Here is a 25807-nt window from a genome sequence, read left to right on the forward strand (position 1 = left end):
TTGAAAGAAAATGTTATCTAATAATATAATCACTGAAAAAAAAAATTCAACACAAATATACATACATTTCAATTTAATACTCATCATATTTGTGAAGGACATGAGAGTGCTATCTAACAGTGAGGCACTGTTGCTGTAACAGTTCTGTGTCTGGCACTGGTCATAATTGTCCTGACGCTAACAAATCCAGCATCTCTCATTGTCTTCTCTAAATCCAAAAGATAGTATTCATCGAGGAACGGCTCTGTGCTTTTGAGCAACGTGAACTTCGCTGGGGAGAGTTCCTGCAAAATTTTGGATCTATACTCGTTATATCTTTAACCTGAATGGGCCTCTCTTTTGGCAATACCGTGTAAATTAACTCGATGAGATGCATATACCCAATGTCCCTCCCTCGGCATTTTAGATATTGTAATTTAAACTAAAAAAAGTAATTTATGAGAAAAACAAGTATTGTATCGGATGACTCACCTGAAGTACCTTGGACTTGGGCTGCAATAAGAAGAAAATAATCATTACGTATTACCTAAGGATGAAGGTAAGTTAGCAGGTTCAGCAGTAAAGATTTGGTACCGAGTTGTCTGTCACAGCAATTGTTCCTCCAGGTCGGAGCAGGCGAAAAGCTTCATTCACTAATCCAATTGTTGCACGTTGAGGGCATTCATGAAGCTGCATGTTTTCAGTAGCAAAATGGGGCTTATACAGCCGTCATTAGGAATCGATAAGAAAACATTGAAAACATAAAATGGTTCCAATCTGCAACGTTGCATCAACCTATCACAATTCAACTTTCTCTAATGAATGATGGCAAATCTATCTATATCGTGGAATGCTCACAGACAGTGAACATTCAAGAGTTGTAGGAAATTCCCAGTACCTAAATGTTGGATATATAAAGTTCGTTCTCTGTTTTAATAGATCATAGCTTTAACTGTGACGTTCATAATATTCCAGCATGATATGTGACATAATTTGAATGTCAGTAAAAGAGAGTGCAAAACACTATTTGAATGAATGACATGTCAAATCTTTGGAGGTTTTAAGAGTGGTTTTAGTCCTGGCTGAATGGAAGCTCATCATAAGCCAGGCAGGGCCCTATAGTTGCAGCAAGCCGTTGCTATATTAAGATAATGATCTTATCCTGGATGATCTTGAGAAGAATTCTCCTTAATTTTACCATCTTACAGTTTCTTTTCTCTGGATTTCTTGTGCAATCAGATATCTGACATAACTAAAATGAGACAGGGATCATGTTCTTGCATTTGTTAGGGAAAAAACAGAAGACAATAACTAAATAATCTGCTTCTCAGAATAGTAGAATGAAAGATTTATATTGACCCAAGATTAACACCAACAGTCATATAAGAACCAATTACACAAGTTGCTTCAATGTATTAGATATATACTTAAAAAGGAAAATAAAAGGCACGTCATGTAAAACAAGCATTTTCACATGTATAGGTTTGTAAAGGTTCAATTGGATGGGAGTTTTTCACGAGAAGAATCAATGGAACATCTACTCATGAATACTTGGTTATTTCCTGAGTAATGGTTAAAGAAACTATAGTTGCTTCCCACAAGAGATAGCAATTTGAATCTGCACAAGGATTGATCATACAGCCTTGTTCATCAAAGAGAAACTTTCAATTAGTTGACCTGACATTGAAATTATGAATTCAGATAAACCAGTTTCAAGTACTAAAATTATTGCCTAAAGCTTGTTTGAAAAGAACTGCCTTGTTTGAATTGAATCTATTCTTTCTGTCCTTCCCGCGTACCCAAACTGTGCCGCCTAACTCTTGCTTTAAGAATTCAGTGCAACAGAATAAAGGAGAGTGCAAAAGAATAGAATGTGAGTGCAAATGGCAAACTCAACAATGATTCAGTGGATTCTTGAATCATCATTTAGTAAGTACATAAAATGTTGCTCTGCACCTCCAAGATATTCATGTTACTATCAAGTGAATTTTCACATATGAATAATTATTTATCTATTCTACCTGCAAAGGACAAACTGGCCTTACTGCAAGCACCCATGAAATTCCATTTCACCTAGAGTTATGGTTCCTTTATGAATGGGAAAATAAGCTTTCCAACAAATAATTATCACAACCAAATGCATTAGGCAGAAATAGAAGCATCTTGATATTCTATTATTGTGATTGGAAGCAAACTGAATCTTGATTCTTACGACACCAAGAAGCACCATAAAATTGCTGAAGAAATCATGAACAGAACCAGAAATAATCACAAGCTAAAAACAATATATATGAACCAACTGAAAACATATAATCATAGGGGTCCAATCTAACGAATGCCATCTAGTTCTATACATCAGGGTTCGTCGTACCGTAACATATGTATCGGTCCAACAGTAGATCGGTATGCCGACCACCCTGTACTGGTTGGTACCGGTCACTAACAGTTGGATTTTGACGGTTATCGATGGATGGCTCAGATCTGACTAGTTCCAACAATTAGATCCATTTGAAAGGGTTTTAAACCCTTTCCTCCCCCTCTTTCACCCCCTTTCACTCTCTCAAAATCTGCTACTCTCTCAATCTCCTTCTCACTCACTTCTTTCTCTCATTCTCATATTTACACTCTCTTAAAACTTCAAAATGCTACGATTTATGGTTCGGATCAAGCTTGGAAGGCTATTTAGGGAGGATTAACACCTAAGTTAAAAGAACTCTCTAATCAAAGGTATGTATTTTTTTCTCAATTTTTGATGATTTATGAGATGATTAAGCCTATTCTATGTTCTCAATGTCTAATACATTAATTGAGATCTTTATGATGGTAGAATAGTTTTAATTATGAAGTAATTAAGGCCTTTAATATTATGATTAGTGTGTTTAATGCTGATTTTTTCAAAATTAAACACTTAATGAGTCAAATCTTTGTATTTCATTTACATGTTTGTGATAGTAAAATATTTTTAATTAGGTTTTAGTTAAGTCTTTTAATACTTTAATTAATGGTTTTAATGATGATTTAATCGAAATTTGAACCATATTGTATCAATTCAATGTCTTTAATACCTATTAGAATGTTTGACATGTTTATAGTAGTGAAAGAGGACTAATTAGGGATTAATTAACTATGTTAATATTGTTATTAGTGTATTTAATGTTGATCTAATCGAAATTTGACCCATATTGGATCAATTAAATATCTTCATTGCCTATTAGAGTGTTTGACATGTTTATAGTAGTGAAAGAGAAATAACTATGTAATAATTAATTATGTTAATAGTGTAATTAGTATATTTAATGATGATCTCATCATATTTTGATCTATATTAGACCAAATTTACATATTTAATGTCTCTTAGGGTGTTTGATATATTTATAATGGTACAAGAAGGCTAATTAGGGTTTAATTAAGTTTTCTAATACTGTAATTAGTATGTTTAATGATAAATTTATCATTATTTGACCCTTTATTGGGTTAATTTTATGTATTTAATAATTATTAGAGTGTTTGATATATTTATAATAGTAAAAGACGGCTAATTAGGAAGTAATTCATGTTTTTAATATTATAATTAGTGTATTTAATTATGAATTCATTGTAATTTGACCTATATTGAGTTAATTCTATGTATTTAACGTCGAATAAGTTGATTGATATGTTTATAGAGGCAAAGTAGGTTCATTACGTATAATCACACCTTGTTATTTCAAACTAGGGCTAATCGTAACTTATTTGATTCAAATTTGGTAAGAACATGACGCCAAAAGAATAAGCATATGATGATACTTGGGATCATGCCCAAAAGATAGACGAGAACCGTCATCATTAGCAATTGGCAATGCATTTATTGTGAGTACACAAGCAAAGGCGAAGGAATCACTTGGGTGAAGATGCATTTGACCGGCGGGTATCCCGATGTTGCAAAACACAAAAAGGTTCCGATAAAGGTCTGTAAATCATTTTATAACAAGTTACAATAGGAAAGGGAAGATACAATTAAAAATAAGGTAAGAGTTGAGGAATAACACTATAGGGCTACAAAGGAACCAGTTTAGAATGAATATGAGGGTCATGACAATGATATCGATCCGAATCTCAGAGATGGCATTTATGCATCACTAGAGCATCAATACATGTATAAGGAAGTAAGGTTCGTCGTACCACAACATACTGCTTGATACAGGCGGTACATACCGATTTGACAATGGGTCGGTATGGACAGTACATTAGTAGGCCTCCATGTACCATGTGTCGATATGCTCGATACGACTCAATACAACTCGGTACGTATCATACTAATAGCTAGTCAATACACCGGTACGAATCAGTAAGGCGAACAATGCGAGGAAGTAAAACATCAACAACTTGACTCATAATGGAAGTGTGGCGGTGGCAGTGGATCTGCACAAGTATTCTAGTGGTCAACCAGCATTAGGTAGCCAACTGCCCGTGCTCAATTGAGCCAAATTGGAAGCATGAGGCAAGGCAGCATAAGGTAGTCAGTAGTCGATATTATTGATATTAATCCGTAAGCCTATCCTCCATAAACAACAAAGTAAACACAGATTGACAATGCATATAAAAAAAAAAACAAGTGGGATACTAGGAAGGCAATAGCTAAGTGATTTAAATTCCAAAGGATTCTAGGAAACACAACCCAAGATCCATAGTATCAAAGCATGATCTTCTTTATTCAAAACATTGGCACAAGGATCCAACCTCCAACACCGAAGGAGATCCACAATGCGTATTTAGATAAGGTGGCAGAACTGAAGGATTAGATCAAATCCTTTAAGCAATAAGACGAATATGGGGTGACACTGATGTGTCACAGTTGGACAGACCAATGTTTTCAAAAGTGCTAGGTGCCAAGGCCCCAAAACACTTGTGGCACTAGGCACTTGCTTAAGCACCCACCCGAGTGAAGCAAGGCGCTCTAAAATATTAAAATAAAAAATATATAATTTAAATTTAAATTATATTAAAAAATATAATATAAAAATATAGTAATAATAGTTTTAATTATCAGTTCTAAGGATTAACAATCCATTGTTAATAATAGTTATAACAATGCACAGCGAAGAAGAGGGGGGGGTGGGGTAGGGGGGAAGAGGAGCCACCGACGGTGGAAGGTGAGGAAGGAGAGGGTGGCGGTGACAAAGGAACATTCGGATAGTGACAATGGTGACAAAGGAAGCTACAAATGGCAGTAGCAATGATGGAGAAAGCTACGGACCTATCCCATAACAACGAAGGGAGCTACACACGAAAGATTAGGCGATAAAGGGAGTTACGCACAAAAAAAGCAACGATGAAGGTGGAAGATTCGAACCTTTACGTCGACGATGGAGGATTTAGTCAGCGGCAGAAGAGGAAGACTAGACCTTTTTGTTGGGTGCAAGGACACAACAATGGATCCTAAGGTTTACTGAGCAACTCAGGGAGGGGGGGGTGGATTTTGATGTTTACTGTTGGACTTAGTTGGTTTGATTAAACCAGCTATGTCCTATTGAATCAAACCAAAGTCCAAACTCTAGTTTGACTTGTTGGATTCATTTGGGCACTCACCACATGGGTTCAAGCGAGCTTCGATGAAGCACATCACCCAAACCCAGTGCAAGGTGCTCGGGTCTCGCCTCACCTCGCATGAGCGCCTAGGCGAGCGCCCGGGTACTTTTTAAAAAACATTGGGACAAGACCAACAATAATGAGTATCATCAATATTCTTGTGTATTACAATAGGCAGATGGTTTTTCATAAGTTAGTTAATGCTTCCGACAAGATTCAAAATGCAAACTATATTAAAAACCTAATGGATATTATGGTAGAAGAGATTAGACCATAATATATTATCTAGATAGTCAGCAACAATGGAATCAATTTTAAAAATGTTGATTTATAATTGACGAAAATTAGGGAAACATCATTTTAGACTCCATGTGTAGCTCATTGCATGGATCTAATACCGAAGGATATTGGAGAGGTACCACCAGTCAACAAGTGTGTAGCTCGAGCACACTCGATCACAAAGTTTATATATAATCATCATTGGGTCCACTCTTTGGTACAAAAATTTTCAAATGGTGACATTCCAACTCGAAGTCACTCAGTTTGCTACAAATTTAATTGTTTTAAATTCAATATAGCAAAAGAGGCAGGGTCTCAAGGCAATAGTCACCTCATAGAAATGGTTTGATTTTAAGTATTCGGGATCGAGTGATGGAAAAAAAAGGTGGAAAAGACTATTCTTTTTTCTAGATTTTGGAATACTATGAATAAAATTATAATAGGAATGAAACCACTTTATGTGGTCCTTTGCACGGTCGACATGGATAAGCATCTCTAAATGTCTTATCTTAAACCTATGTTGATTACTCTTAAGAAAGCATTCATAGATGATTTTAAGGTCGAGCAATATTTATAGATGATCGATTGTAGGATCAAAGTTTATATAAACTAAGACATTCATAATGCAAGTAAATTCATATTCAATATAATTTAATTCATAATTTTTTAATATTTAAAAAATTCTTACTTATGAAATTATTTGTCTTGCAACATATTATCTAAATCTAACTATTCAATTTCGATATTGTCTTGGAACACGATCAGATTTATTGTCAGCACTAAGAAATGTTATATGTCGCCTTTTGTCAAACATTATCGATGCAGCCAATGCTATTATGGCTGGCCGATTATTCCAGGAAACAATCGATTCAATCTCCAATAGTGTGTCGTATCAAATCATTACAATATGGATCTTAATTCCTAAAAGTTACACGCATGTTGATTATAAACCATATTTTACATTAATTATTTGTTATGTTAATAAAGTCCTAATTATATCTTTTTGCATTTGAGTGATGGCTATAATTTGGAGGGGACGCACCAAATTTAAGGAAGGTTGTCGTTCGTGTACTTTCACAAACGACGACATTGAGTGATTGCAAACATAACTGGTTAATGTTTGCATTGATTCACACAAAAATCTATAACAGACTATCGTATAAACGATTGGAGAAACTGGTATATGTTCACTACAACGTATTGTCACGACCTTAGCTAGAATTGCCTAAGGCGTGAGGCACCCTTGCGGCCAAAGACGCGAACTTAGCTTGCGTTGCCTAAGTCGCGCTTCGCCCTTGCGATCTTGCTCCGCAAGGATCAGCCCACTTTGTAACCTCTCGCAGGTCCCGAAGGACCTGTAAAAGAGAAAGCAGTTAGTTCGAAAGAACGAGCAACGGACAAGTCCCGAAGTCTTGCGAAAAGGGAAGCTTTACAAGCAATTCGACGAACACCTTGTGTGCACAAGAGAAAAGAGGGAGAGGGAGAAAAACAAGGCTTTCAAGGATGAACGAACAGCTGCAAGCCCACAAACAGCCGCTCACCTGGTCCCGGGTGCAAAACCAAGTTCCCGTAAAGGTCACGTGCGAACTTGCGAAAGAGAGTTCAACGCCCGGTATATAACCGAAGCCCCATCCAGCCCTGTGCCACCCGGGGGGTTCCTGGGGTCTGAGATGGCTGACGTTTTGGTGAGCGGAGGCAGCTCTCCGCTCACGTCCCGCGGCACGCGAAAACGGAGCTGTTTTGGGTTGTTTTGGGGCTGTTTTGCTCGGTTCGGTGAACGGTCGCTTTGCAACGCTGCAGCTTGTTCGAACTTATATATTTACAAGCAAAATGACCCAAAACTAAGAGAAAACATGCTGTCAAGCAGCTGTACATGCAGGTGTGAGCGACGAACGGTTCGTTGAACAGAGTTGTTGCGGGTGCGCGACGACCGTTCGTGACATTCTCCCTCACTTAAACTGTCGACGCCCTCGTCGACGCTTGTTGGTAGTTGTTGATGACTTCCTCTTCATGTCGTAGGGCGTCTTCAGGCTCCCAACTGGCTTCAGTTCGGGGAAGCTTTCGCCACTTCACCAAGTACTCTGTTTGCTCCGCTCCGTTGGGTAGCTTCATCTTGCGATCCGCCAGAATGGTTTCCACTCGCTTCTCGTAGGAGGCCGTGATGGGAGGTAGCCGAGTTGGAACACTTCTGGAAGCATCTTGCGGATCCGAGTGGTAGGCTTTTAGGTTGCTGGCATGAAGGACGCTGTGAATTTTGAACCATGCCGGCAGCTGCAACTTGTAAGAGACATTGCCTACCCTGCTGATAATTGGGAAGGGCCCTTCATACTTACGCACCAATCCTTTGTGGACTCTGTTCCTGAAGAATTGGAGTGATGCTGGTTGGAGCTTTACCAACACCAAATCGCCAACTTTGAACTCCTATGGTCGCCTTCCCAAGTCTGCCCACTTCTTCATCCGTTTTGCCGCCTTCTCCAAGTAAGCCCGCGCAATATCTGCATTTCGATGCCACTCCTTTGCGAAATGATAGGCTGATGGACTGCTCCCAGTATACCCAATTGCCATGGTGTGTGGAGTCGACGGTTGTTGTCCTGTGATAATCTCGAAGGGGCTCTTGTTGGATGCAGAGCTCCGCTGTAAGTTGTAGGAGAATTGGGCAATGTCCAACAGCTTCACCCAATCTCGTTGATTGGCACTCACGTAGTGCCGAAGATATTTCTCCAAGAGCGAATTTATTCTTTCAGTCTGGTCATCCGTCTGGGGGTGGAGGCTTGTAGAGAAGTATAACTTTGACCCTAACAATTTGAATAGCTCGGTCCAGAATCGTCCCAGGAACCAAGCGTCTCGATCACTAATGATATTGTGCGGGACTCCCCAATACTTCACTACATTCTTCATCATCAGTCTGGCCGCCTCTTCTACTGAACAGTGTAGGGGAGCAGCAATGAAAGTTGCATACTTTGAAAACCGATCGACCACCACGAGTATCGATCCGAGTCCCCCTACAGGTGGCAAGCTTGATATGAAGTTTAAGGAAATGCTCTCCCACGGCCTTTCTGGTACGGGCAACGGCTCCAAAAGTCCCACCGGCTTCCGTTGCTCCACCTTGTCTTGTTGGCAAGTAAGGCATGTTCGAACGTATTCCTCCACATCAATCCCCATCTTCGGCCAGTAAAAGGCCCTCTCCACGAGAGCTAACGTTCTGTGAATACCCGGGTGTCCAACCCAAAGGGAATCATGACACTCTTTTAAGAGTTCACGCCTTAAATTGTCCACTCGGGGAACGTAGACCCTATTCCCTTTCGTGTAAACAAGTCCCTCCTGGACCCAAAACCGTCGTGCCTTGCCTTCTTTGATGAGCTGCATCAGGATAACTGCCTGAGGATCACTATACAGTCCATCCTTGATTCGGGAAAGGAAGTTGGAGTGCAACTGACTTGCTTGGCCTCTGCCCTCCAGTTGTGCAGCATTCACGCATTCCACCTTCCGACTCAGCACATCGGCCACGACATTCGCCTTCCCAGGCTTGTACTCCATCGCCATATCAAATTCAGCCAGGAAGTCCTGCCACCGTGCCTGCTTTGGGGAGAGCTTCTTCTGAGTTTAGAAATAGCTCAAGGCGATGTTGTCTGTCCTCAGCACAAATCGCGACCCGAGGAGGTAGTGTCGCCAAACTCGCAGACAGTGGATCACTGCTGTCATCTCTTTCTCATGCACTGGATACCGCCTCTCGGTCTCGTTGAGTTTGCGGCTCTCGTAGACCACCGGATGACCTTCCTACATGAGTACTCCCCCAATAGCGAAGTCCGAAGCATCTGTATGGACTTCAAAGGGCTCTCCATAGTTTGGCAATTTGAGCACTGGTTCTTCTAGAACAGGAGCCTTCAGATCCTGGAATGCTATCTCACATTTGTCAGACCACTTCCCAGGCTGCTCCTTCTTCAGCAACTCCGTCAGTGGGGTTGCCCGCTTCGAATATCCTGCAATGAAGCGTCGATAATAGTTAACGAAACCAAGGAAGGATCTCAACTCTGGCACCTTCTTTGGAGTTCGTCATTCCGCAACTACTTGCACCTTCGACTTATCCATCCGAATGGAACCATCATCGATTCGATGCTCCAAGAATAGGATCTCAGTTTGGGCAAAGTAGCATTTCTCCCTTTTCACGAACAAAGTGTTCTCCCTGAGAACCTTGAAAATCGTCTGAAGGTGCTTGACGTGCTCCTCGAGCGTTTGGCTATAGACGACGATATCGTCCAAGTAGACGACCACGAACTTATCCAAATACTCCTTGAATAGCTGGTTCATGAGAGTACAGAATATGGCCGGAGCGTTGGTTAAGCCGAAAGGCATCACCAAGAACTCAAACGCTCCATATCTGGTCACACAAGTAGTCTTTGCTTCGTCGCCTTCAGCAATGCGCACCTGCCAATACCCCGACCGAAGGTCGAGTTTTGAGAAATACTTTGCCTTGCCCAATTGATCAAACAAGTCCGCAATGAGCGGGATGGGATACTTGTTCTTCACTGTTACTTTGTTGAGGGCTCGGTAGTCGACGCATAATCGGAGGCTCCCATCTTGTTTCTTCTGGAAGAGAACTAGAGCTCCGAAAGGTGCTTTAGAGCTGCGGATGAGACCACCGCTTAGCAGTTCACCTAACTGCTTCCTGAGTTCGGCCAACTCTAGTGGAGGCATGCGGTAGGGTGGTCTTGCTGGAGGCTTCACTCCTGGCTCCAACTCGATACTGTGATCCACGCCTCTGCGTGGAGGGAGAGTCTTCGGCAACTCGGGTGGCATAACGTCTTTGAACTCTTTTAGGACGTTCGCCACCACAGCAGGTTCTTGAATGGCCTCCTCGTTGAGTGGCTCTAGCTTCATAGCAGCCACGAATGTCAACTCGCCTTTTTGCACCCCTTTCTTCAATTGTAATGCCGAAATATGTTGGGGCTCCTTAGTTCCTCTCCGAGAGATGGGAACCACGCAGGGGTCATCGCCTCCCATCATACATAGGGAGTTCAAGAATGGCATCGGCACCAATTTTGCCGCGTGCATGAACTCCATTCCAAGAATAACTTGGAAGTCGTCCAGTGGCACGGCCATCATGTTGGTATTTCCGCTCCAAGTCCCGATTTTGATAGGAACTCCCGTCGCCAACCCGGAGATTCGCTTGGCCTCCGAGTTCACCGCCTTCATTCGGCTTGGGCTCTTCTCCAAGGTCAACCCAAGTCGCTGTGCTTCGCGATCGGCTATGAAGTTGTGGGTAGCGCCCGTATCCACCATTGCACGGGTCGTTTGGCCATTTAGCTTGATGTCCACATACATAAGCTCACTACTTCCTGCTTTTTGTGCCTTCGTCTTCGTGTTCTCCCCCACTTGACCCCGCATAGCGTTCAACAAACGCATTGCTCCCATTCGGGGTCCTTGCGACTCCTCGTCGTCGCTGCTGGATTCTGAACTGCTCGAACTAAGAGCGACAACTTTGCCCTTGTCCGATCGGGGAGGGTGGATGGAAGCCGTCAAAGCATTGAGTGCCTGTTTCTGTGGGCACTCCCTTACCATGTGCGGTCCTCCGCACAAGAAGCATCCTCCAGGTTTTGAGGCCTTGCCTTTTGGGTTCGGCCCTTTGTGGGAGCTCTTCTTCTTTTGTTCGCCCCCGAGCTCCTTCCCTCGAGAATGTTTTGGAGGGCGGTTTCCTGAAGATTGTTTCCTTCTCGCTGGGTCTTCAGAGGAAACAAAGTCGGTGAGCCTTTCTACAGCAGCAATTGCCCCGACCACATCGGTAACATTCCTTCGATTTAGCTCCTGTTGAGCCCATGGTTTCAAACCATCGAGGAAGCTGAACAACTTGTCCTTCTCGGACATGTCCTGTATGTCCAGCATTAATGCAGAAAACTGCTTCACATAGTCTCGGATGGTGGTACTTTGGCGGAGTTGTCTCAACTTCCTTCTTGCGACGAACTCTGTGTTCTCCGGTAGGAACTGAGTTCTTAACTCCCGCTTCAAGTCTTCCCATGTGTCGACTCGACACCGACCTTGTTGGATCTCCTCCCAACGAGTTCGCCACCAAAGTTTCGCATCTCCGTTCAGATACATTGTTGCTATTGAAACTTTGGTATCTTCAGAATCGGGCCTCGTAGCTCGGAAGTATTGCTCCATGTCAAACAGAAAGTTCTCGAGCTCCTTGGCATCTCTGGCCCCTCCATATCCATGAGGCTCCGGTGCCCTCAAATTTTGTGGCGGTGCCGCGCGGGTGTTGCCTCCTCCTGCATTTAGTGTTCTTGTAAGCATGGCCACCTTTGCAGTGAGTTCCGCCACAACATCCTGTAAGTGTTGCACGGAGTCTTTGGTGTCATCAGACAGTCGATCGACTAAGGCCTCGACCTTGTCGATCCTAGACTCCACTTCCTCTTGCGAGCTCTCTACCCCAACAAGTCTTTGTTGGTCATGGTAGAGTTCCTCCATGCTCGCTTCCAGAACATCCAGGCGGGTCTCCGCCATCGTGAGTCTCTCCTTATGACTCTTTTTCCCAGTTAGCGCACCAGATTGCGCTTCCTCCGCTCGCGGAGAGTTGCCAACTTCTCGCTCGTCTTGTTCGCTGCCGCACTCCTCTTGAGCGGCTCCAACAACATGCGAGCGAGTGTGCACATGCAGCCCACCTGCGGCTGCTTAGGGCAAGGGTCCGGCTTGCCCCGTCTTGCTTGATTCGCCACGATGCTTTGCCATGGCGAAGTTGCAAAGTTCGTTCGCTGTTCGATCGAAGAGCTTGCCCGCTCTGATACCACAATGTCACGACCTTAGCTAGAATTGCCTAAGGCGTGAGGCACTCTTGCGGCCAAAGACGCGAACTTAGCTTGCGTTGCCTAAGTCGCGAATCACCCTTGTGGCAAAGACGCGAACTTAGCTTGCGTTGCCTAAGTCACGCTTCGCCCTTGCGATCTTGCTCCGCAAGGATCAGCCCACTTTGTAACCTCTCGCAGGTCCCGAAGGACCTGTAAAAGAGAAAGAAGTTAGTTCGAAAGAACGAGCAACGGACAAGTCCCGAAGTCTCGCGAAAAGGGAAGCTTTACAAGCAATTCGACGAACACCTTGTGTGCACAAGAGAAAAGAGGGAGAGGGAGAAAAACAAGGCTTTCAAGGATGAACGAACAGCTGCAAGCCCACAAACAGCCGCTCACCTGGTCCCGGGCGCAAAACCAAGTTCCCGTAAAGGTCACGTGCGAACTTGCGAAAGAGAGTTCAACGCCCGGTATATAACCGAAGCCCCATCCAGCCCTGTGCCACCCGGGGGGTTCCTGGGGTCTGAGATGGCTGACGTTTTGGTGAGCGGAGGCAGCTCTCCGCTCACCTCTCGCGGCACGCGAAAACGGAGCTGTTTTGGGTTGTTTTGGGGCTGTTTTGCTCGGTTCGGTGAACGGTCGCTTTGCAACGCTGCAGCTTGTTCGAACTTACATATTTACAAGCAAAATGACCCAAAACTAAGAGAAAACATGCTGTCAAGCAGCTGTACATGCAGGTGTGAGCGACAAACGGTTCGTTGAACGGAGTTGTTGCGGGTGCGCGACGACCGTTCGTGACAATATGGCTAAGGTTACGATATTCCGAGCTACACAAAAAAGCCAAAGGAACCAGAGATTGATCTCATTGACCTCCAATACTACAATAAAGATTCACAGCCGACGTTAGAGTGGGTTGAAGCAACGGAAAACTAAGAAAATCCTCTACTTGATGAGGTAGGAGATCCTCCACGTCTCTCACATTTTATTACCGATGCAATAGAAGAAAAGAAAGCACATCCCAAGCAAGAGGAAGATCCCTCTCAATCAGAACGTGACGAAAGGAGCCGAATAACAAGAAGTCAGACTACTTGAGGAACTAGAGATGCCCAGCGTGCAAAGGCAAAAGCAAAGGGAAAGGCAGTAGCATCAGCCACACCATTGAAAAGAATTAAGTCGAGCGATGAAACCTTCTCAATCGTATTTAACAACCCGCTTAGTCCGAAGACATGGCAATGACATAGATAGTAGTGCCTCGATTGATGATGTCGACGACGTCGAATCGGTGATCCCATCTACGCAGTTTAATAGTGTATGGACCGAGGAACAGTATTTTACACATGCCACTAAGATTCAAATCATAGAGCTCGACGAGGTACTAATCAAGTTTATACATGGAAGGGGAAGGTAGTGGATGATTTTAAGCAAATGTAATAAAGCCTACACGACGTAGACATAGAGTGAAACTTGTTGCATTCAAAGTCATCGTATTATGGAGAATTTTACTACCAACATTAGTAAGATGATAGTTGATCATTCTTCTTCAAACAACAATACAACAATCGATCTTATGATACAAAACAACTAATTAATAACGAAAATAGAAGTTCTAGTATTCTCCAACCTCTACACCAATACATGCCACAATCATACTTGCCTCAAGAGATGCCTCGGACATGCGTGGTTCACGATGATCAGACTGCGATCATCACCATCTTGATGCACTAATGTGGCATACGATATATCAATATACTATATCATGGGATCAATTTCAGGATTGGATCCGACAAACATATCAAATTGATGTACATACGCATAAGATCGAGAACCCCAATCCATCGCTCGTGAAATCACGTTATTCTTTTTTGTAGTAGAACCAGGTATAACCATCAATTGATTACTTAATTCATTTGAATATTAAAATTTAAGCTATTTAACAAATAATATAATTATTCAAATCATTTCTTTGTAGGCAATTCAATATCAACGAAAGAACGATCCGGAACATGCCACAAAGCTACTCCTCAAAGCTCGAAAAAAATGTCACTATTCTTTCCTGATTTAGATTAGTTTTACTAAAATTATACTAAATTTATATTTATTTTTCACTTAAAAACCCTAATCTAATTTTTTTCTATTTTTCAAGAATTTTTAAAGCTATTTTCGGCCATTTTTCGATGCTATCAGTACGCCCCATCATACCAACACAGTATGTCGACATAGAGCGATATATATCATACTACCAATCGATCGATACACCAGTTTGAACCGGTACAACAAATCTTGCTATATATATCAACCAACAAAAAATAAATAAAATCCTTTATAGATATTCCTCCTCTAGAGTTTATCAAGGAAAGTTCGGAATAAGTATAGAACTAATTAGTAAAAAAAATCAATTAGTCCGTACCTTTCATTTTTTCTACTACCATTGTTATTAATCAAATTAAATGCAAAGCTAACTACTTAGTAAGAAAAAATATCTTGATTTGTGTAGAAAATGATCCTAAGTGATTCAATATATGTCGCAACACAACATAACCCTTTGAAACCTACACCTCATGTACAACAGATTCACATAGCCATTGTCATGCTGCAACATGGAATGTTCCACATTCAATGGCTATGAGAAGCATTCATACATTTGATATTAATAAACAAAATTATATTTTCTAGTCATTTGTACAAACTTGAAGATAACAAATTAGCAAATGACTAGTAGTTGATATTCCTGAACTATATGAAACATCTAATAGACATTCTTTACATATGCACTCCAGAAAAGTTTTGAAGAGATGTATATCTGCCTTGAAAAACACCTGAATGTATGCAGGAATCCAACTTTTAAGGGTAAATTGGTCATTTTAATTTTCACAATTTGGGATTTGCATGAAAAGTGAATTTTACCAACATTTTAATATGTACTACCAAGAAAATATAAAAAAATTACTGGATTGCAGAAATGATATACTCAGAGGAATGCAGAATTATTTGGTAAACTAGCTGGAGACTGCAACTAACCACATAAGCTAGTGAGACTAGGTCAAATGATTTTGAAGGTAACCCTGTACATTCACCATTAGCATGGATCCACCTAATAGGCTTGATCCTTGCAGCTTTTTTCTTTTCCTTGTATTGTGCAACAGACAGAAAGTAAGGAGACAGATCTAACCCCTGCATAACATAAGATAGATATTTACCACAAAATAGGATAGATATTTCCTTCAATGAAAAAGAAAACATATCAATGAATTTTGATAGAGAAAATTTTGCAGGCCGTTTGACAAAATTTATTGGCAAGAAATATTAACCATATCATTTCAGATGAGTTAGCTGCATACGAGATCCACAACATGGCTGTTGAAAAAAGAAAACTCAAACTTCAACGCAGCATACTCTTTCTAAAGATTGCTTATAAGACCTATAGATACAGTAGTTAGAAGTGGTAAAATAAATAAAAAAGAGTAGAGGGAAACCTAAAAGCACTTTAATAGAAACTACAAATAAGGATTTAAATACTCTAACTTAACAAAAGTTATGGTTACACACAGATTTCAATGGCGACAAAAGGTGACCCTAAAACAGGGGTAGTCCACATACCAATTCATGCTTAAACCGATATATACCACTCGTTTCATATCGATTTGGGCAAAATGATGGTCCATGGTTGGGACTTTATGGCTTTGTTGTTGTATATTCTTTCTAAGATTATATATTCATAATTACTAGTCATTCTTGTTCTTTTCCCTTGAAGCGTATAAATAGCATGGTTCTACGACCATTTTCCTTTCTTCCAATTATGTTAACAGTACTTTTGTTCCTTCTTCATATGTGTCACAACTTTTGTTTCAAGAGGGAAAAAAATTCATAGATATGCCGAATACAAGGTGGACATATTACCTTCCAGAAAATAAAATTAAAGTTATCTGGCACCAGTGTCTAAAGAAAAATAATAATAATAATAATAATAATAATAATAATAAAGAAAGACAATAAGGGTACAAGAACTAACCCTGCAACAGTAATGCATGTTAAATAAATAACTAAGCCCTCAAACCACAAAGTTTCACATTTCTATTGCCCATGAAAGGTGAAGGAAAACCTTTGCATGAGTAGAAAAATGATTAGAATACGCATTATCCTAATTCCTGGTGAAGGCTAAATATTAATATTTTAATCATAAAGTACAGTTTTTGCATAAATGATTTTCACAGAACAACCCTACATTGCAACAATGCACATTTAGAAAAATTCTCAACTTCATATAAGAGGACTTAAGTGCCTAATAATCTGATGTGTGCAGCTAATGTGTCCATTAACTTGCTCCTAACTAGTAAAATTATATACAATGATGTAGAACTCGTTGAAAGAAGGGAAGAGAGAAAGAGAGAGAAGATTGAGTAGACCTAATTGAACCTTTAATCCCTATGCTGTGTACCAACATAATTGAACTTTAATCCTTATGTAGTGCACCAACAGATAGTTTATAGAATCCATCACTGATGTGCACCAACAGGTAGTTTATAGCTTCCATCACTTTTGCACCAATATATAGTTTATAGCAGCTCAGGGAAGATAGAGACAAATAGGTAAGAGGAGAGTAGAAAAATAGGTAAGAGGAGAGTAGAAAAAAAGAAGAAATGAGAGGTTAAAAGAGAGGCTAGAGAAAGAATCAGAGATATGAGAGGCAATAACATGACAATTGTGTTTCCAAAATCACTTCATGCTGAATTACATTTGAAAACCACTATTTGTAGGGCTTATGATATCATGGGCACCAACAACTAGATTATACTCAAACCACAATTCCAATAAGTCAAACATGACTCCCAAGACTATAATTCAATCTACAATTCCAACAAGTCAAACCAAGTTTCAAGAGAGTAAACCGCACCCCATAATTTCACCAAATCAAACCAAAGTCTGAAGATTAACATGATATCTCCAACACACATTAATGAAATAACTAACGTTAGTCTTTGTGAGAGTAAATCCATCTTGGAAATTCTTTATTGGATTTCCATCATAATTCTCACTTATAGAAGCTAAAAATTGAATTTTAAATTGCAAATAAGATTCTTTTAGTATAAAATTATGAATTCATTTCATAATATATTAGCTAATATTTTCTCCATGGTTCACCTTACTGATCCGTACTAGTGTACTGACCAGCCATCGGTATGATACGTACCGATGTACCGACACACGATATGGTGGGACATACCGATAAACCGATATGTACCACCTATACCAGTCCTCTATCAGACCAGTACATACCGTCCATACCGAACGTATGCCACGGTACAACAAACCTTAATTTTCTCAATATAAAATAAAATAATTCATCCACATTGATTTCACATCAATAATTTAAGTTTCACAGGAGTACCATCAAAATATTTCCGAGACCTAGAATCAAGTCCAACAAGTAAAATCAAATTTTCTTAGTAATCAATGTAGTCCATAAACATATTTATTCTAAGCAAGGTAACTTATTCAAATATATGAAAAATTAAGCACTTACAGTAACATTAGCTGAAGGAAACATTTCAGCAAGGTACCATGTGCTAACTCCTATAGAGCAACCAATGTCTAAAATATCATTGATCTCTGAATTCCCTGAATATTGTTTAAGATGATTTTCAATTGCCTTCAACCAATTGCCGCGTACAATTTTATTTGCTTCATCAACTGTAGGAGCATCAGGTACTGCTAATTTTGCAATGGACATGGTTGCAGCTTCTGCCTCTGCAGCTGCCTGCCATATGAAGAGAATGCTCAAATAAACTGTCTTCAGAAGTTTTATAATCAAATTATTACAAAAAAACCGATTGACCATATATTTGTAATACCTAGTCAATCAAACCAAGAGTAGAATACCCTTGGGCATTTGTTTTCCAAAGTCATTTTCAAATAAGAAAAAGCAGTAACGGGTTTGTTCTGACCATTTTAAGATGAAAGCGATGTTTTGGTAGTGTTTGATGATAGAACTTCTGATGAAAGATAGATTCTACATTCAGGAAGCTCCTACAATATAATGTCTAAAAGAAAATGTTCTTGTTCTTTTAAGAATAAGGAACTATCAAGTTGGCATATGGCTCTCTTAGCAAGGTTACTGATGAGGGAATCAAGTTCAAAAGGCATTGCACACTTCCAGATTGCTTCGGAAATTTACTTCATTTATTGAACTCCAAACGCTCCGATTATTCAGCAAAAGGTGGATCTACAGGTGACATTGGCATCAGATTCACCATAAGATAAAAAGAGCAGTAACATAAATAAGTTGACTGGAAATACATCTACAGGTGGATTCCAATCAAGCCTAGAGCACTAAACAGGATCGACTTCGGTCATGCAAGGTTTCTTTTTCCCACCTGGTCCAGCTGCAAGAGTAATTTGCATCTAGATGCTGTTGTAGGGTGTCAAACTGCAGATTAAAGTTTGATGGCTAAAAATTCAAGTCCACAAGGAGCTGATAATGTTGACACCCCAGGGAAGAAACAACATAATGTAAGATCATATAATAAATCATCAACAACAACAACAAAGCCATAAGTCCCAACTATGTGGGGTTGACTATATGGATCTTTTACCGCTATTGAGATATGTAAAAAGACATATGTTTAGTTAAGTTTTGAGTACTCAAATCTTTATTTATAGTTTCTAACTTTCTATTAAAGTCTTTTTCGATCTTCCTCTACCTCTCCTTGTACCACCAATATTAATCATTTCACCTCTTTTGACTACCGCATCCGAGGTTCTCCCAAGCACATGCCTATATCATGTTAAACGATTTTCTCTCATATTATCCTCTATCGAAACAATACCTAGTTGTTCATGAATAAAAATATTTCTTTTTCTATCTTTCGTAGTAACTTCACACAAGGTCTGCAATTTCGTACCGTACCGGAGTTTCGACGTTCGCTCAGTGGTCGGTACGAAATTGTATACCGAGCGGTATATCATTCGGTATACCGCTCAGTATATATATATATATATATGTATACATACCGTTCTCTCTTCTCCCAAGCGGGGCCACGTCGCCTCATATATATATATATATATATATATATATATATATATATATATATATATATATATATATATATATATATATATATATATATATATATATATTTTTTTTTTTTTTTTTTTTTTCATTCCGTCCAGTAGCGAGTGGTCCGTATACCGGTATGCCGTCGGACCGGTACGTACCGCCCGTACCAAACGGTATCATTTGGTATTGCCTATGTTGACTTCACACATCCATCTCAACATTCTCATTTCGACAACACAAACTTTTTGTATATGTTATTTCTCAATTGCCAACACTCAGATCTATAAAGCATTATTAGTCTCGTAACTGTCTTGTAAAATATTTCTTTTAATCTCAAAGATATCCAATGATCACACAAGACTTTTAATGCCTCTTGTCATTTTAAACATCTAATTTTTACTCTATGAATAATGTCTTCATCGAGTTCTTCATCCTGTTAAATAATTCACCCAAGATATCTAAATATTTTATTTAAAAAGACTTCTTGTTCATCTAACTTAACTATATTATCTTGTCTATTCTTATAATTACTAAAGTTGCATATCATATATTTAGTCTTAGCCTTATTTAATCTAAAACTTTTAGTTTTTACGGATTGTCTCCATTGCTCAAGTTTATAACTAATTCCACTTAAGCTCTCATCAACTAAGACAATATCATCAGTAAATAAGATAACAAAATTAAGCCTAAGGTAGAGGAAGATTAAAGACCTCTGATAAATACTTCCAAACAAATACTTCCAAACAAGATCAAAGACATGTAAGGTCAGGAAACTCAACCTGGATTTTTGGTATTAGAAAAGATAGAAGATGATACAAAAGGCTTGGCTACAAAATCATTAAGGATATCATGACCTGCTTAGTGATAAGTCCATCAAAAAAGCAAATAAAAAATCCACAAAAGTGACATTAAACAATTGGATGCCATGGGATTGTTGTTGTCATTATCATTTTTCCAGTAATTTACAGGTCAATTAATTAACAGTGTTCATTTGTCTTTCAAATTTAACAGGATAGCAGACTCCGTTCCAAAAATAGATGCCAGAATGTACATCATGTCACATTGAGAACTATTTGAATTTTGAAGGACTTTCAACTTTGAAGAACCACAGAAAGATTTATAACGGGCTGTTGAAAGGTTTGCAATGATCCTTTTAGTATGATGATTCATATTTTTACAACAGAACAACACCTTGCATGCCAAAACATTTAACACCTTGCTTTTAAAAGATTGGTTCCTTCACTTATTCATTTATGTGACTGTGTAACTTAAGTTGATGATCAGGCTGCAGCATTAAGAATAAGAGAACTTTAATGAAATCAACTATGGTTTCTAAGGGTGTCAAATATGTGATATTATCACTCCTGAAGTATAAAAATCTCAACTTTTTAGCCTGAAGTTCATTTTTCATTAATGATGATGCATACCGGACATATTCATGCCAATCAATGGTTCAGCAAGCACAGTTGGCAATATGATGTTTGTCATGGGTTGACTAGCATTAAAAGGGAGAAGTCTTCCTATATTCTCAAGATTGGATCTTCTTCCTTTTTTTTTCAGTGCCATAGAGATGATTTTGAAACAGAGATTAACCGTCATGCAGAAAGGTCCTAGCTTCTAAAAGTAATGTGTTATTTGTCTTATTTTAACAGGAAATATATCATGATGAAATATTAATCAAACTAGCTAAAGAAACTGCTGAAGATCATAGAACATCAAATAACTTCAGAGGAAAAAAACATACTTGCTACTGTCTAAGTTCCACCTAAAGGTAAACTACCCTTTAAATAAATATGACCCAAGAATCGAAGTCAACAAGAATGAGCATCAGACAGTTTAGAACAAGAGAATACACTATTATTCATAAGGGTATTCAGCAACAGGTGTAGCCAATTGCTTGTCATACTACAATTATTATAATTGAAGAGCAAACGAGACAAAATTTACCAGCCAAGATAGGTTCCCTTCATCATATGCATGAAATGGATTTAGATAATCTGTTCATAAAAAAAAGTAATTTTAGAGAAGATTGGATAATGACCAGCACTTGAGCAAATTTATTAGCCCATAAACCTGAAATGAAGATATACTAAACTCTTCTTGACTAGGTTTTCAGAAGTATCATATGGCAAAACTCTGTTAGTCCCTAGAAAATAAACTGATGAAAGAGACCAATTAAAGTTGACTAGTTCTAAGGGAGTAGAAGAATTAATTCAAATATAGCAAATTAAATTGAAGTACATTTCCAGTTTAATCAAGTAAATACTAATCAAGAAATAGTAGTGGAGCTTTACAGTTATCATATTGTGCATATCATAATATCTCCAAGATCTTGGCCTGTTGGCCATGCTAACTTTTGATGATTGAGAAACCGTAACATAGAATACTTAACCAGTACATACATAATTATTATCATTTTCAGCTGATAACATGGAATATGGGTCGGCAGACCAACCGGTACACACACTAATGTACCAGCCCGGTAGTTTGCTGAAACCAATACCAGACCATCATTTAAAACCTTGCTACAGGGCACAGCAACCTGACTGAGAAAATTGTTAAAATCACAAAAATAGGAACGCTGATTGTGGGGCTAAAGCTATGTCCACTAATCATCCATGGACACCATATTGGCAGGAGCTGCACTTTAGTAAAAAAACCTTCCACGTAAACACAAAAGTTCTGTCGCTGCTCATTATGAGCACCTATCTTCTTATCAAAATAATAAATAAACAAATTTATATGAGCAATGAGAACCTCATTTTACTGAAATAAAAGAAATGAGACTTCGAAAACACCACTAATAAACTAGACAACACTTTGGAAATGTTTAAGAGTTATAGAGGTTCTAAATTTAGGAGTTAGTATGTTGAAGAACATCCAAAAGAATGATATTACATCTTAGAGACCTTAGTTCCAAGAGAAGAGAAAAAGTTGACAAATTAAATTCAAAGTGATTTGGAATAAGATGTGAAGATGACACTAGGACCAATTTGACAGAGGAGTAAAACCAGGAGGTCACTCAAATTTGAATAATGTTAGATCTATAGATTAATGCTTAAAACTATTATTTCTCTTAGAATTTAAGAATTTTAGACCGTTTGATAAAGGTTTTGAAGTTCATGTTAAAATGATAGAATTGTTTTTCATTGATGATGAATTTATCCATCATATAACACGTGGTTGGTGTGAGGTCAAGAAGCCCAGGTGTCTCTCTTAAAAACCAGAGTAAGTTTGATGGAAGCATTATATTATTCTAAAACATTTTCATAATCTTAATTTCAAACAGCCACAATTTTTAAAGGATGAGAGACATTGACATTTTTTCAAGGCCCCTTCTCACACTTTTGTCTGTCACAAATCACACCTTGTCCTACGACATTACATAGCATGGTAACTTGCAAATAAAAAATGCACTTATAACTCACCTAGAAGCAAAATGGTACAGTCAATCTGACAAGTACACTGATCATTATGCAAAGCAGTGCTGACACGTATTAGATAGAGGACAGCATGTCAAAACAATTTTCTTATGCGAGTAGCAAAAGACCAAGGACATTACAAATTGTTATGAACAAAAAGTAAGCAAGAATTTCTGAAGTGTATAACATCTGGAAGTTACAATGAATTTATGGAGCTAATCATGACAAGCATAACCAACTTTTTCTGTAGTTTCATTTTGTTTAGTTTGAGATTATACCATATTGCCTCAGATTTGGTCACAAATACAACAGACTTATCTTGCCTAAGCAAACTATACTTTCATCTCATTATCATGCCTCTTTCATTTTTTGAGTTCCTTTAAAAAAGAAACTTTGACCTCTCCATCTACGTGCCTTCGTTTCCTTATGACCGTCTTAAGTTAAAAGCCTATCAAAATCCCATGCAGTTACCTGTAAGCAAAAATTTAATCTGCACAGCCATCTGCTAAACTTCTGATTCATTAACCACCTAATATTGTCTCCTAAGTTAATTAGCTTGCTTATGTTTTTTGTTCACAGTGCAAGTTATTTTTTGTACTCTCTCAATGTAGTGGGATGTTCTATATCCACCAGAAAAACGAACTTGTTATGTACATCAAGATAAACATCTAATACATTGTTGGACACAAAATTTAGGGGCCCAAAGGCCTTCAAGTTCTGGAATTGAGTGATGTAGGTGTCAGGTATCACACTGGGGGAAAGATTAATCTCAAAACATAGTAAAATAAAATCAAAGATAGGAGACGAATGATATCAATTGCAAAGCTGTAAACTTTACTTACTATTATAATGCAGTTTAAAAGTTCTAACTGACCTGATCATTAGAACTCAATATTAGCCTCTGAAACAATAGCTAGAAAATAGTCTTAATTATGATTTTGTAAATATTAACTTTTTTTGTTTTTCTATAATATAACTTAAAATTCCACATGTTTTTCGCTGGTCTTTTGTAGCAATTTCTATATTGCAAATAGGAAACTGATGGTCTTAAATCTCAAGATAGGCTACTGCTTCTATGAGTCTCAACTTGTAAAATTATAGAACAAATTGGTCTTGAATAAAACAGTGTTAGAAAGAGCAAGATGTAGAAGCATGACTAATAACATCAAGAAATGTCAACAATGGCCTGCTACAATCATCTCACTAGGATTCAGCATGAATCTGCTCCTAGTATGGACATAAAAATGGGGAAAAGGGTCGTTTCCATCATTACCTGTCATGACAAGATGCTCGATGCACTTATTCTATTCAATCTCAAGGAAAAATAGATCTGCCTACGGAGCTTATCATCTTGATAGTGACTTAATAAACAGAGAACATACTAGAAAAGCTTGTGCTTAAGCTTAATGGTCATTCAAACCCAGGTTTAAGAAAAAAGTAAAGAACAAATTGGTTAATTTTACTCACTTATACGTTCCCAAATTTATTAAGACCTCCATCCCGGGATGATTTGGTACAGAGGTGGCAATTCCTGATTCACAATTGCCAATCCACATAACTCGTCAAAATAAACGAGCAATTGCGTGGAATTTTGTGTCCATAAATCAACCTAGTGATCCTGTTACATGTTTCTTTTTCATACACAGCACAAAGTCAAATGATGGTTATAGCATTTTGATTCATTACAAACTAGTTGTTGCAAATTCAGTTGCATAGTTGACATAAAGCCTTAGAAAAATAAAATAATCAAAAAGAATATGTGACGAAAGTTAAATTACTCACAATCCGGATAAACCAGAGACGGATTTTGGACGCTCTCCATCTCCTTGTAAACGTCCGAATTCAGAATCTCATTCGTCATCTCCCTCCACGGTATATTCGCCTTCTCCGCATTACTTACAGGTCCAAGAACAGTAGAAAAGCATGTGTCAAGAAAACTCAGCCTCTTGAGAAGGTTGTAAAAGGGGGAGAAATCTTAACAACAGAGACCGAAACAGAGATGAAATTTGGGGGATTTCTTGTGGTACCCGATGAGGAGCTGCCGTGCCCCGAGCTTCATGACCGAGAAGAGAGGCTTGAAGGAGATGAGGGCCCCGATGAAGCGGGAGAGCGAGGTCTCCCCCGCCCACCGAGGCAGCTCCAGCTCCCCTTCCAACTCGACGCCGTCAGCGGCGGGCACTGGAGATGCCCGGACCACGACGACGCGGCCATGGGGAGGAGGACTCCTGCTGTCGGTAGACGCACTCGTGCGGCGGAGAGGAGATTGATGGGAAAGCTTCGAGAAGGCAGCGGAAGATGCGGCGAGTAGCGACATCTTTTTCCTTCTCGGGAGGCGGGTGTCGTCCTCCACTCTCACACACGACTGCCGTCGATCGGCGACGACGCGAGTCCGTAACACCAATCGTTATCCGCGTGCATTACTATGAGCCTATAGTTATCTTACACGTGGATGGCAAAGTGGGTTTGGGTTGGCGGGTTTGGCGGTTGGAGATCGAAACGGTGGGAACGCCTACGGTGACCAAGAATATTTCATATATTTGATCTTTTTAGATTTTGTAGTCACTGTTGATGCTTTGAATGCAAGATGTGGTGCTCACTAGAGGTGGTGGCTTCAAATTGATCAAACAAGACTGCTTTGGGAATAACTTGTGGCCCCTCAATTCAGATCTGTATTCAGGTTAATTTCTTGTTCCAGACAAATAAATCATCTTACCACTTTGCAGATTCTG

The 25807-nt window shown here is 39.2% G+C and overlaps 1 protein-coding gene across 1 annotated transcript; it reads right to left on the minus strand.

Moving 5' to 3' along the window:
• Positions 1–25548, minus strand: LOC135637271 (uncharacterized). Its single transcript, XM_065149885.1, has 8 exons — positions 25106–25548; positions 24861–24973; positions 21604–21653; positions 18124–18357; positions 15621–15773; positions 574–669; positions 472–492; positions 1–284 (listed from the first exon to the last, which is right to left on the minus strand). Exons 1-8 carry the CDS (start codon positions 25390–25392, stop codon positions 114–116), a joined length of 1125 nt encoding a protein of 374 aa, XP_065005957.1. The 5' UTR covers positions 25393–25548; the 3' UTR covers positions 1–113.
• Between the last annotated feature and the right edge of the window lie 259 nt (positions 25549–25807).

This window comes from Musa acuminata, chromosome BXJ3-4 (genome assembly GCF_036884655.1).
Source record: "Musa acuminata AAA Group cultivar baxijiao chromosome BXJ3-4, Cavendish_Baxijiao_AAA, whole genome shotgun sequence".
Taxonomy (NCBI): Eukaryota; Viridiplantae; Streptophyta; class Magnoliopsida; order Zingiberales; family Musaceae; genus Musa; species Musa acuminata.